We start from the raw sequence: 13217 nt of genomic DNA, 5'->3' as shown, positions 1-13217 counted from the left end.
CCAGGATGTACAAGAGTAGAGCTGTAACAGGAAAGTCTGGCCACAGATGCGTACTATGGACCAAGATCTGGATTATGACAATGTCAAACAATACTGTTACTATAGTTATCAGCCCCAAATTTGACACGTATTGCACAAATAACCTGTGTCTGCACTAAGAGTGACATGGAAATGTTTTTAAACATGCCGCACAATATGCACCACTGACACCAAACCAATTCCGCTGGGTACCTAAGAAAACAGACCTTTTTAAACGACAGGCTGGGCTGTTTCAAGAGGGCAGGTGCACATTCTTTATGGTAGTATTATGAAACAAAGCATGTAAAACACATCAAAGCCTAAATAACACTTGCGTGTTAAACCATTGCACACATTGATAGGCTTGCTCTACTTTGAACATATTAACTATACAGTTTGATTCAAGTCTAATACACTGATTGTTGGCGATATTTTCCTGCATGTATGGTACACCAGTGGTTTTTGTTGCTTCTGTGCAGCTAATGCTAAATCAGTGGTTAGACATCCTAGGCATCCCACACCACCTAGCATGCAACACCATCTTCTCTTCATCATCCACGGTTTAAGATACATTAAAAACAGAGGGGTTTTGCTGATTTATTAGCCCACCAGTGTGTACAGTGGGACTGTGCCCATTTAACACGTAGCTTTCTAGTCCGAGAGCACATGCAGAGCCAACCAGGGGCAGTGAAAACTGTAAACAAAGGACCCTGACACCACCTTGTTCTGCAAGAGGATCACATCTTTACAAATAGTCAAGACCCGTGAGAAAACTTAAGACACACTTTAGCAACACACAAATGATTCGGAGACATATCTTCATATCAAATTGGTTATATATCTATCGGTGTCACTCCGCCATGTCCCGCCATCTTGGACAGGCAGCCAGCCATTAACGTTACTTGTAACGTTTATCAACTCGTTCACACTGCCTCCAAACGAAAAACGACCAGAACACGTCCTGACGTACCTTCAATGGAGCAATGCAATGTCACAAAAAACACAACAGAGTGTGGCCAAGACACTAGATCAATGCAAATGCTACGGGCACTAGCTAACCTTACCAAATAACGTAAACTGGTAAGCTGTATTTGGTGCACCCTGACGGCTACAACGTGAACGTTACTTCCACCAACGTTATCCGTTGACAGTTGTAGCCAGATGAGGATACTTCTGCCTTTAAGGTTAGATGTGAGAGTCTAACGCTTGCAATAAAGCAATCCCACGACATAAAACTTTCCTCATTTAAGTCCAATGTTTCCAGTAATCAATATGCTACACAAAACAGTGACGACGTTGTGTTGTTGGTGGTACAACTGCAAGTACACAAGGATCCGCTGTATGGAATAACGTTAGCTATCCAGCTAACAGGGAAGGGCGGTTTCCTAACAAACATGAACATGTGTTAACGTTAACAAGCTAACTTAGTTAAATGAAGAGAGCCTTAGCTGGTTGGCTAACAGTTATGCTGGCTAGCAACGCGGCGTAGCCGCAGGTGCAGGGTCGATGTTCATCGGATGAGGGTAGCTAACTAGCAAGCTAGCTAATTGCCTGGCTAAAAGAGGGGCTGCGGCTAGCTGGCCTTGGTCTTCATAGCGAGTGGGCCACTTGCATTCAAACTGCCTTTCTACTTTGAGAGCAAAGTCACTGCCGTGCATGATAGTTGGGAGATTGGAGTAAGTCCCGTGTATCAGGGTGCTGCTTGGTTGTAAAATACATCCAGTTAGATTTGCTACCTTCATCAACAGGGCCTTCGTTCTGGCGCCATCTTCATGAAGCTTCTGAAATCCAAACAGTGAGCTGCAAGCAAGAACACAACATAGGCGGCTCAGAATCACTTGCAGAGCGGCTCAGAAACATTTTCGACATGCAAGGACAGAAAACAATGAAATTTCAAACTGTGCGTTTGTGTGAGTGCACGGGGTTACTATTCCGACCTGTCGATCCCGACCAAACTGTCCCTCTCCTGGGCTGTCAGTGTCGGAAAGTCCTCCTCTGTTTCACTCGCTTTTCCCGCCGCCATTTTCTTTCCCTCATCACCACCAGAAGAAGCCGAGCCGAGACTCCGAGCAGCAGCGCAGGCAGCAACGGCGAGAGACACACCGCACGATTGCATGGAAAATCGCGACGCGGAAACAAACGGTTTGCTCCACCGAATCAAAAAAGAAAAACTGAAGAAAACAAAATGATCAAAAACTTTTTTTCCAGGATGAAAAGATGCGATTCGATATAGTAAATCCTTTCGGGGGGACAGAAGCGCTCTCCGGGTAGCTCCTCAAACGTCACATTTTTCATCACAAAGTGATATTGTGCAGCTATTTGAATGCGAATAACTGAATACAATATCCAAGATGTGAGTATTTCACAATAAAATGCGTTTCGGACGCGAAGATAAAGTTGTTATAATTGTGTCACCCAAGCGAACCCACGCGCCGTTCTAGCCACGCCCTCTCCCCCCTCTTCAGCCAATAGAAGCGTCCGCAGCCCACCATATGACTTCCTTGCTATATCATTCTTTTATCTCAAATATTCATATTCTCCCTGCAAACTACTCTATTTTTTATACCACGATTATTCTGGAAGCTTATTTAAAAATATTTATTACCAGAACGTGTCTGTCACACACATGTATTAAAGTGAAAGAGCTTTGTTTCCCTGACAAATGCAACATATCTTGTATTCAGTAATATGTATTGACACTTTAGGTGTCAGTTGACGTTTTCGCTTATAGACTGGTTAAATTATAACTGCAATACATCATTCGTTAAGAGCTTTTAACACCATGTAACGTTTGTTTACATTTTCCAATTACCCATCATACTTGTACTAGATCTAAATCATGCAAAAAACAAAGTATTTTAAGCATTTTAGTAAATAACGTTGCTAAATTTCTGAGCTTAATTAAACGAGATCAAAGCATTTTAATTGACGTGGCAAAAGCATCATAATGTGGGCGTGGTTTAGTATTGTCAACATCCTGGTGACATAACTCGTTTCTCCAAAATGGCGACGGTGGATCACAGAGAAGGTTAGTGATTTTGTGTGTTAGAAATCCGGCGCTGTTGCCCTTATTAATTCAGGAATTTAGATCGTTTTCTACCAACGATAGTGAAATTTTGATGCGGTCTTGAACTCTGTGCTTTTAAGAGTCCGAAAAGGAAATCGGCAGCGTTATTGGATTGGTAGCCATTTGGCTCTAGCCAGCTAGCTAATAAGTTAGCCTCCCAAGTCATTTACATGAATAAAAAACAAGCCGCACTGAGAGTAGCTGAACTGCCCATACAGTGAGTGTATTAGGTTTGAAGGAAGACTTTTAACGTTACGTTCAAACAGTCAAATATAGGGAACTGTAAATAACTGTCAATTAAAACACGTTTTTAATGTAAATGCTTGTTTTTCTTTTTGCGTTCATTAGTGTTTAGAATAGAGAGAAATTTTTTTATCGAAATCGCAATATGGAGCGCAATATTTGTTAAAGGGGAAATGTGTATCAAAATACCACTTTAAATTAAATACTGTTGTGCTGCAGAGATGTTCTGGCCGATTATTGTAGAGACTTAATAAGACATCTTTGTTGGGGACAGACCCGCAAAAATCGCACCATAATTAATTTTAATTGAATAATGATGTAAAAATGACATTCCTAGTATCACAAATCATACCCCAATTGCATTATCACTCAAAAGCAATTAAATATTCAAAATGGCTCAGCTCTACTAGGTATAGTGTCATTTAGTGCACCCCTTATTCTTAAGGGCTCGTGGTAATATGTCTTGAGTATTTTAATGTTTAACTTTTATCTTATCATCCTTGTCTCTTAGCAGGTCAGGACGACCCAGAGAGTGAAGATGAGGTTTACGAGGTTGTGGACCTGACGGAATACGCCCGGAGGCACCAGTGGTGGAGCAGGGTGTTTGGGAACAACTCTGGCCCAATTGCTGAGAAGTATTCCGTGGCCACCCAGATCATGATGGGAGGGGTGACTGGATGGTAGGGCGTGAGGAGGATCTATCTGCTGCTAGGTCACATATGTAACAACAGATACTAAAATACTCTTCAAAATTTCTGTTGACACAAGAACATTACACCTACCTGACTGACTCAATTCAGTAATGATTGAGGAACTGTTAGTGGTAGAATAGATTTGTGGAAAGATCTGACAGGCAAGGGTGCCAATTCTGAAGCAAAAACGCAGGACCGTTTGTGTAATAAACCCCTCTTCGTCTCAACACATACAGGTGTGCTGGATATCTCTTTCAGAGAGTTGGGAAGATAGCTGCTACTGCTGTTGGAGGAGGGTTCCTTCTTTTACAGGTGGGAGTACCATAACGTTGTGTTTAACAAGTTTCAGTAATTAGATATTTACTACATCTACGTTGCCTCTAAGTTGACAAGTGCCAGCTGTACAGCACGATGTCAAGCTGGTCTGTTCTCTACAGCAGAAACACTAGCATTGTGTGGCAGCTGGCTCTAGATGGATGCAGGTCTTCTGGATGCTAATTGGGTGATGTAAAATGTGCCTTAAACATTGGTTTTCACAAAGCCACGAATCTCTCTGCGCATACCAAGGTTTCATGTGTTGAACAAAGACAGATTTCTGCACCCAGAAAGAAAAAAGATATTCAATTATTAACTTTATTATTCACTCAGAGCCCCAGAGTTCACTTATTGTCAGCCTGAGATGATCATTTACAGTATGTTGGTTGATTCTGCAAGGTTTCATAAAGGTCAGGTAAACCACCTCCTGGACCAAATGTTCCCTCAATACCTATTTATATATTGTGAAGTTGGCAGGTGCATCATACCTCTTCCTTTTAAATCCAAAAAAGGATTTTACCTGCAGCGCTATTCACTGGTAATCACTCAAAGAAGGACACAACCTTTTTAAAAGTTGGATTTTAGCGACAGAATCAACATCATAAACTGTGAGACAGTGATGCAATATAACCCAGAAAGAAATCAGTTGATGAGAAAAGACAAGGAGTCGGTAGCTCTGTAGAGTGCAACAAAAGCTTAATTATTTGTGCAAAGATATTATATATGTAAAGATATATTGTGCTTCAAAGTGGAAAGCAGGGACAAAAACAAATGTAGTGCAAAAAAACCCCTGTCATTAAATATTTCCAAATGATCTGCGCAGAATGAGTTCTGAATATATGAATCAATTTTCCCCACAGATTGCCAATCATAGTGGCTACGTGCAGGTGGACTGGAAGAAGGTGGAGAAGGACGTGAACAAAGCAAAGAAGCACCTGAAGAAGAAAGCAAACAAAGCAGCCCCTGAAATAAACACATTCATTGAGGAGGTAAAGGTACCTGTAACAAAGCTTGCTCTTCCTTTCACACTTTTGCTTGCTTCTAATTGACAGTTGCTAAAATGGAATCAAACATTTCTGAATTGTATTGCATACTTTCTGTATATTAGAAAAAAAAATCCCCAAGGCCAACAACCTAAATGCAGTTAATTAGAACTTAAATTAATGTTTGTTTCTTTAATGTCCTGGTTTTGGGAGGTTTATTTCTTCATCTGCAAACCAGCAATGCCCTCTAGTGTACAGATAGCCATACTACACCAGCTAGCTGTGACACATTTTTGAACCATTATAGATGTTTTATGGTGTATACATTCTCAGTAAATATACATCTATAGGTTAGGAGCTAATCCAGGCTGTGCTTACTCGCTGTTTTTTCAGTAACACTCCATTAGTTAACACCTGCTCACTGGTTAGTACACTATGGTGCTTTTAAACTCTTGCAGTGTTTCCCCTAGGATGGAGTTGTAGCAGCGGAGGTGTAGCAAAATTTTTGTCTGAATATAATGATGATGCACATTGGAACAGCTGGAAATTTAGTTTTATGTGAGCTTTATAGGAATGTTTTGGTGGTGGTTGTGGAAGTCATGGTTGTGGGGTTTGGGGGAACATTTTACGTTTTCCAGTGACAAATATGTAATTATTCATCATCTTGGGCAATTATATTTACCATATCACTGAACAAATAGTTGGAAAAGCTAGAGCAGATAATAAATAACGAACACTTGAAGATCAGTCTACTGGGGAGGAACTACAACCATTAGATTTGTGGAAAGGAATCTGGTTGGTTATGATGCTCTCCACAGTGATTTTACATTTATAGCACAGCATGTTTTGGGCACCACCCCCTAAAACCCTGCTAATAAGACCTCAGAATCATTATAGATACGACTGTTCATGTTTGCCTTTTGTGTCTTGTTTTTACAGCTTTTGACATTTATCTGTAGACATTAATATTAAAAAAATGGCAACACGAGAAACCACCTCCCTTCTGAGGTGCATTAAAATCCAAAAAGAAACGTCTCCTCGTTAGCTTAAAAGGACTAGTTTGCATCACTAATTTGCTTTACTAACCTCAGCTCCTCCAGTCACCACTGTCCTTTCTTTTCCTAACAACCACTTTTTCAGACTCATCTGAAACCTGAAAAATAATTTAGGATGAATCAGTCTGTACAGGACAGAGCTGCAGGCTACACCAGTTAAGTTAAGCCACCAGTCTAAGTTTGTACCTGATGTTCTCAACATTGGACAGGTAGGCAGTAATAAAATACAGCTACCAGTTACTTTCTATAAATTGAGCTAATGTTAAATTACATAGAGCCATAAAACGTAGCCTGCTGTAATGTTATAGAAGCTTTCCTGCTCAGCTGCGCAGTCTGAAGGGGAGGGGAGATGTTAGCTAGTGCAAACCGGCTTCACTTTTCCAGTAGGTGGGAAACCAAACAGACTTTTCTTAGTCTTGAGAAGCTGACACGCTGTAACCTACACAGTACATTAACGGCCAGAATATTTTCCCCTGCTCGTGTTCACCGTCACTTTCTGCCGCTCGGACAATCAAATACTCGCTACACACCTCCCGATTCCTTACAGGAGTTACACTGCTCTTATAACACCATCTGTCACGTAGATGTTTTGTATAGAACGAGGAGAGGAAGATAGCCAAGCATTGAGTGTTGCTGTGCTCGCACAGTGTGCGAGTGAAAATATTTGTAGTGCATAGTTTAATGATCGTGGAGAATTTTAGTAGCAGCGGTCATGATTCAGCAGCGGCGCACCGCCGCTCTTGAATGCATATAGGGGAAACACTGTCTTGTCCACTAATTCTCCGTCTCTTCTCCCCCTACGCAGGCCACAGACTTTATAAAAAGGAACATCGTCTTGTCTAGCGGCTTCGTCGGTGGCTTCTTTCTGGGTTTGGCCTCGTAAAGCCACCACTCAAGCTGCAGTCTCCACTTACTATGAATCACACCGCTGCACTCTCCTCTTCATTGTTTACCTCTCGGCCTCATGTGTGCATTGATTCACCTCTTAACCTACTGAACTGAAGGTGGGGGGGGGGGGGGGGGGGGGGGGGGGGGATTACGTTGAACGTTAAAGCATGATCTGTTGTGACATTGTTCTACTCCCCCCTGTTTTAAAACAATCCTAGCTAATTATTTCCTTTCGGGAGGACTGATTCTGAAGTGTGTGTGCGTGCTTGGATTATACTGTGAACACTTTCTTCTGTGGGACCCATACTGGATCTTTGCCAGACTGCTGAATATGTCAAGCTGCTACAAACTAGCAGAGTCCTCACTGCTTTTTTATCACTAATCTGAGTCTTGTCCATCCCCTCGTGGATTTGCCTGATGGATGCTGATCTCAGATTGTTATAAGTTCTCATGTGTGTGCGCTGTTGTAAATATATAGCCAACCCCCTATTCAGAGCAGTAAATACACACACAAGAAAAAATATTATGTGAACAACATGGAAGGCAACAGAGTGGGAAGTTAACACCATCCCCCAGTCTAGTGCCAAGAAGTATTTTTTTAATGTAGCTGTGAAGTTTGGCAAGTTTATGTGCGAGTAAAGCGTGTATGCAAACATAATTCAGCGTTTAAAGTTTGCCACACTGGCTGGGGGTTTAAGCAAAGTTATTTTTCCACTCTGAACAGGAGTTGTTGTTATACAACACATATCATGAGCATAAATCCCAACTAAATGTTGCATCTGAATTTTCTCTACTTAACACTGACAGGTTTTAAATATACATCCTTTATTCCCATAATCCTCAGCTCCACAATGCCCTTTAATGACAGGCTGAGCATCTGCTGTACCCTAATTACCACCGTCACAAGCTAGACACCAGTGCTGTCATTAAAGCGCATAATGGCACAGCGATTGTGACTCCTACGCCCCTCGCTCTTGTCATTGTGCATTTAGTAGTGTCAGTGTAATAATAACACAACAGCGATGCAGCAGAGTTGTGTATCACGTTACCTAGAAAGGACATCTACTCCTAGAAGTCCACTTAAGTTGATCACATGTTGCTTATTTTTGCCTTTTTATACAAGTGCAATATGCAGAAATGTGTCAGATCTGTGTTTTTTGTAGTTTTCTTTTTTGCCATTTTGTAAGCTCATTTCCTCATTGTTTTATTAATTTAAAAAAAATATTTAATGTTAGTTTGTTATCTGAGCTGTATGAATTTGTTTGGGTGTCTCTTTTAAAATAAAGTTGCCTGATTTTATTTTGAATAACTTTTTTTGGGGAGGGATGGGGAAACCTATGTCAATTTATGTATGTCAAATTTAATGTTGCAAAGAGGGGGGAATTAATGTAATTGTGTAATTTTTCACTATTGATGACTATTGTGTTGACTGAGCAATCAAATGTTAATGAAAACCCACATTACAGGGCAAAACCCAAAATAATCTTTTATGCTTGGCCAACACCACAAATGGACCTACAGATACTCCAAAACCACCCACAGCTGCTTTTAAGGGGTTCACTGTTTTAAGTTTGTTTTGTTTTTTTGTTGAATTTCCCTCTATGCGCCAGTCAAACTGCATCCTTTTATTTACAACTCAAATGATTTTTGTGGTGATGGGGCAGTGGATAAGACGCATGCCTTTGGAGTGAGATCTGGGTTCGAATACACTGTGAAACACCATTGTGTCCCTGAGCAAGACCCCTACTTGCTCCAGAGGTGTGTGTTGTAAGTTGCTTTGGATAAAAGCGTCAGCTAAATGAATATATGTATAAAAATAAACCGCTGTACAAGAATATACACAGTATAGTATTTACAAAACATGTTTGCCACCACAGAAGACAAAGTGGAAAACATTGTAAACTAGGAACACTAGAATGATTTCCACAATACCCAGTCATAATTATGGTTGTAAAGATTTCCTGTGTTTAGATGCAGGAAAATGAAGAAAATATGAATATTGTCATAACTTTCCATTTAATGTTTGGAAATGAGGTTTTAAAAATGAAAAAATCCAGAATACAAAACTTCTTTTCAAATGAATGCGGATATTGCGTGTTACAGTTCCTGATGGCAGAAAAATGTCTATTCTGGCGCTCAGATGGGCATTTTGAGGAGGGCGCACTCTGTCAGTAGTGTCAAGGTGGTGATCATGTATCTGCTGTTGGAGATCTGAAAGGAGCAGAAACAAATATTAGTACAACAATTTGTTTTCCTGTGTGTGTTTCTGAACAATGAAGAGTCATGAAAAACTTTGTTCAGGCGTTTCCGTCAGATGGTACCTTGATCCTGCCGTTGTACTTGGCTGAGCCCAGTGCTGTGGAAACCTGGTTCAGGCTTCCCGCTGACAGATCCAGCCTGTAGTGTCTGTAGAAGTGGCTCTTCAGCCCCTGCATGAACTCAATCACCTCTTCAAGATCAATACTTTTCTCCTCCTCCTCCTCCCCGCCTCTACTCTCCTGTGGAACCTTTCTCACACTGCTCCACAGCACCCAGGCATCTTGAGGGTTTACTGTGTAGGTGACCTTCAGTGGTGGCGCAACTGGAAGAGTCCAAATCATTTTGAGGTGCTGGATGCTGGACTCTGTGTGGCAGTTAGTCCATAATGCCACCAGCCACTGTAGGCTTGTTTGGCTGATTTCCAGTGGGCCAAAGCAGCAGTCGAAGGTCTGCTGGAACCAGGATTTGACCAAAGTAGTGAGACCCTCTGCCCCACTGCTGCCGAAGAGCGGCAGGCAGATGAAGTCCTTTGGAAGTGAGCGCAGGTATTCAGGGTTGCCGTTGATGCAGGTGAGCCAGCCACTCCATACTGACCTCTGTGGTTCGTCCTGCCTGGCGAACAATGGCTTTGAATAGATCTGTGGTGGGAAAAAAGAAAAAAAAGTCTTCAGTCATTTACAGGTGACACTTCAATGAAAGTACCTCCAGGATTTAAATATTTCAAATAGACTGTGCTTACCTGTATGATGACAGTTTCAGCATCATCATCCGCCTCGGTCATACCCGGCACCAGAGCGAAGGAGACTCTGAAGCTGCTCTGTGGTCCCTCCACTTCCACTGCTAAACCCTGCTGCCTTTCCGCAGCAATGAATGCTGATAGCCGCCTGGAGTAGCTCTTCAGCTGGGTGTGTCTGAATTGATGGAGAGGAGTAACATAGGACAGCTGCCACTCTGTTTTCACCATCAAGGCCAGCTGCTCTGGATTCACCTTGTCCTTTGACAAAGAGAGGATAGAGAAGATGACCATTCTGTGTCTCTTCAGAAATTAACATGTTGCTATTGGTTACAAATGTTTAATGGAAAAAAAAAAATACATGAAGAACAACGGCCTGGGTTGACTTACAGTGATATTGAGTGACTTTGGAGCCCTTCTGCTGGTGTTCAGCCTACGTGCCGTCAATGCTGGAGTTAAGCAGAGTCGTGAAGCAGTACCTAGGCAGCTGCGGTAGGACAGTCGGTAGCTCTTACTTTTGCTCTTCCTCTGAACTGCAACATTGTTGAGGGGAGTCCTTGTGACACTGTAAATTAAACACAGATGATCACATCAGCTCTTACTCTGGTGCTAATGGTTCTAGTTAGTAATAGAGGGGGTCATTGCATTGCTCTTTGTAAACCACATGCGAGTATTAAGAACCAAAACTCCTGAAAATAGAACAGACGTTGTAGTGACCATACCCTCTCACTTTTACTTACATGATGAAATGACACCATCCGACAGGGGGTGAATATTTGATACTCAACAAATAGATTTTGGGTAGAGTATTGGCTATAGATTAATTGGCCTCACTTGAATTAATGTTTATTTAGCAGCAGCAGCAAGCACACACAAACCAAAGTTCTGCTAAGGCTACTGCTTTCTTATGTTCGGTTCGCAATAACATAACTTAGAAAACCCACTGTCCTGGTACTGTACGTGCACTTCTTTCATTTGTAGAGAAAACATAACGTGTAATTAAAAACTAAAGCCGCACAGAAGTGAATGTAAAACAGCTTCAGTACGCATTTCTCCCATTCTTTTTATTTTGGAGGAAGGTCATTGTGAGAAGAGAAACAATTGTAAAATGTGATATTTCGATTTAGAGTAGGGCTCCCTTGGGTATGGGATATTTGCCGAATTGAAAAGTGGAAGTCACCAATTCAAACGACGTATTGTATATCACTGTACAGAATTGATAGATTTCATTAAAAGTAACGCTACATTAAATCACTCGACTACTGAATGTTATTTGGCGTGACCGTCTCTTCGTGCGTACGACAACTGAAAGTGTCGGGGCTAGAGGAACCGTAGTGCACTGTTGACAAAACGGTGCTATTTCTGTTGTCGCGAAGGCAAACATACTGTAGAAAAGTATTTTAGTACGAAATGAATAGTGTTTTACCTGGTATGATGCAGCTCCATGTCTGGCGTATTGACCGCAGCAGAATGAAACCGGAAACAAATTTGAAAATGGCGCTTTCCCAGCAGTCTGCGCGTTTAGAATCAGCCAATCGCATTACTCCAATGAGGGAGTGGTTTTTTTATTCTATGTATTCCTGTACTTGAGTATTTTCTTTTCATGCCACTTTCTACCTCTACTCCATTAACGTTACATCTCAGAGGGAGATAATGTACTTTTTTAGCCTACTTCACCACATTTAACTGGCAACTTTAGTTACTAGTTACTTTACAAGTTACGATTTTAGAGAACAGAGAGAGTTATTAATTGTTATTAATTATTTAATCTGCACAATCGCAGCCACAAAGAGGCAAAAATAAAAATAAGGCTTGGACTGGCAGCTACCCCGGTTGCAATGCGTTTAAAACTTGCCATTCATGCTTAAGCAGCAACATCCAACATCCAAGAGGGGAAGTGTTAGACCTAACTGAAACAATGGTGGTTTTTATATCCAAACCATTCAGCAGTCTCTTACATGTTTTAATAGTAATACCAATCTTTTAAGGTGTGTAGTGGTTAGGGTTAAGTCAACACAGCAAGTGTGTGTATTTGTATCGGTGTGTGTGCATGTTTCACTTGCGGCTTCACAAACGACCACCGTTCCCCTCCCTGTTACCATGGAAACTGTGCTCTTTCTGTTTTTTAAATCTATTTGTCTTTTCTTTCTCTGCTTTTTTAAAGCATATATTCTTATAATTCTTCTATATTGATTGTTTCTATTCTTCCATTTCTCCTCAAATTTGTGTGAGCCAGTGTTTGTTTATTAAGCATGAACATATGTTTTGCAAGTGCCTATGTATTGAATCGAGCACTGTTCAATAGCACATACACCGCCATACATTCAGTGTGGTGACCACATCAACAGCCAATTGGATTATCGGTAGCTGCTGGTGGGCTTCAACCAATGGAGGAAGCTTGCAGATGATGTGTGAGGAGGAGGGATGCGGCGCCTTGGAAACTGCAGAGGGTGCCACAGGAGAACAGCACACTCTAGTGGCATCAGATGTCTGCATGGATGAGTTCACCTTTCTGCTTTAGAGAACTTCCATTGCCCAGTTCAAACTCTTCTTTTTGCTTCTTACTAATAATTTTGCTGTCTCTGATGGGCACTGGAGAAAGGCCTGGTTCTCAATATTCAATATTAATTTATTAAATTGGTAGTCTCTTTGATCCTGGGATATTAGGGTTTTCATTTACAGGACTTTTTAGTCAAATAAAATAAACATTGAATGGTTGCCGAACATACTTGAAATTATTTTTTTAAATAATTATTTACATTTAAGTATTTGTATTTTAAATTGTGTTGTCATGTTGTTTTACCATGTGGATATAATGCACACGTCAGGATTGCACTCAATTTCGTTGTGCAATGACAATAAAGGACTACATTTCAATCTGACTACAATTCAATGTCTTTTATTGTTAAATACATTTTATGGTGTATGTTTGTAGTGGAAAAGTTGAATTCAACAACTTTATTA

General features: G+C 41.0%; 3 protein-coding genes across 13 annotated transcripts in view; 1 reads left to right on the top strand and 2 right to left on the bottom strand.

Annotated features, from left to right (window-relative positions):
- LOC123974990 (histone demethylase UTY-like) overlaps positions 1 to 2436 on the bottom strand; it is a 36271-nt gene extending 33835 nt beyond the window's left edge. For 2 of the 3 annotated variants that reach the window (XM_046056078.1, XM_046056087.1), the window contains exons 1-2: positions 1956 to 2436; positions 1755 to 1818 (exon numbers count right to left, since the gene is read on the bottom strand). In XM_046056078.1, coding sequence (XP_045912034.1) covers positions 1755 to 1818; positions 1956 to 2134 — 243 coding nt within the window. In that variant the 5' untranslated portion in view covers positions 2135 to 2436. Of the gene's footprint in view, positions 1 to 1082; positions 1103 to 1754; positions 1819 to 1955 lie in introns of those variants that run through there. The other variant, XM_046056093.1, reaches the window with a different exon arrangement.
- LOC123975023 (FUN14 domain-containing protein 1) lies at positions 1871 to 8560 on the top strand. 8 transcript variants are annotated; one of them, XM_046056125.1, is made up of 5 exons: positions 1871 to 1928; positions 3843 to 4008; positions 4257 to 4332; positions 5196 to 5330; positions 7179 to 8560. In XM_046056125.1, the coding sequence occupies exons 1-5, from the start codon at positions 1886 to 1888 to the stop codon at positions 7254 to 7256; spliced, it is 498 nt and encodes a 165-aa protein (XP_045912081.1). In that variant the 5' UTR covers positions 1871 to 1885; the 3' UTR covers positions 7257 to 8560. The 8 variants fall into 8 exon arrangements, with proteins under 8 accessions (XP_045912081.1, XP_045912090.1, XP_045912073.1 ...); XM_046056134.1 differs by having other exon boundaries at positions 3840 to 4008; positions 5196 to 5324; XM_046056117.1 differs by having other exon boundaries at positions 3840 to 4008.
- A 698-nt stretch (positions 8561 to 9258) lies between these two features.
- cenpl (centromere protein L) overlaps positions 9259 to 13217 on the bottom strand; it is a 4501-nt gene continuing 542 nt past the window's right edge. The window contains exons 1-5 of one of the 2 annotated variants that reach the window (XM_046056102.1): positions 11680 to 11830; positions 10644 to 10818; positions 10260 to 10514; positions 9583 to 10158; positions 9259 to 9472 (exon numbers count right to left, since the gene is read on the bottom strand). In XM_046056102.1, coding sequence (XP_045912058.1) covers positions 9398 to 9472; positions 9583 to 10158; positions 10260 to 10514; positions 10644 to 10818; positions 11680 to 11699 — 1101 coding nt within the window. In that variant the 5' untranslated portion in view covers positions 11700 to 11830 and the 3' untranslated portion in view covers positions 9259 to 9397. Of the gene's footprint in view, positions 9473 to 9582; positions 10159 to 10259; positions 10515 to 10643; positions 10819 to 11679; positions 11831 to 13217 lie in introns of those variants that run through there. The other variant, XM_046056106.1, reaches the window with a different exon arrangement.

This window comes from Micropterus dolomieu, linkage group LG01 (assembly GCF_021292245.1).
Source record: "Micropterus dolomieu isolate WLL.071019.BEF.003 ecotype Adirondacks linkage group LG01, ASM2129224v1, whole genome shotgun sequence".
Lineage (NCBI taxonomy): Eukaryota > Metazoa > Chordata > Actinopteri > Centrarchiformes > Centrarchidae > Micropterus > Micropterus dolomieu.
The sequence above is the reverse complement of the archived record's forward strand: the minus strand, read 5'-3'. Positions and strand labels throughout refer to the sequence as shown.

Bases quoted from the DNA above. Each gene is read 5' to 3' on its own strand.
- LOC123975023 (XM_046056117.1), top strand. From the start codon at position 1,886: ATGCAAGGACAGAAAACAATGAAATTTCAAACTGTGCGTTTGT. The intron at 4,009-4,256 runs GTAGGGCGTGAG...CAACACATACAG, and splicing joins ATGGGAGGGGTGACTGGATG to GTGTGCTGGATATCTCTTTC. The intron at 5,331-7,178 runs GTACCTGTAACA...CCCCCTACGCAG, and splicing joins CATTCATTGAGGAGGTAAAG to GCCACAGACTTTATAAAAAG.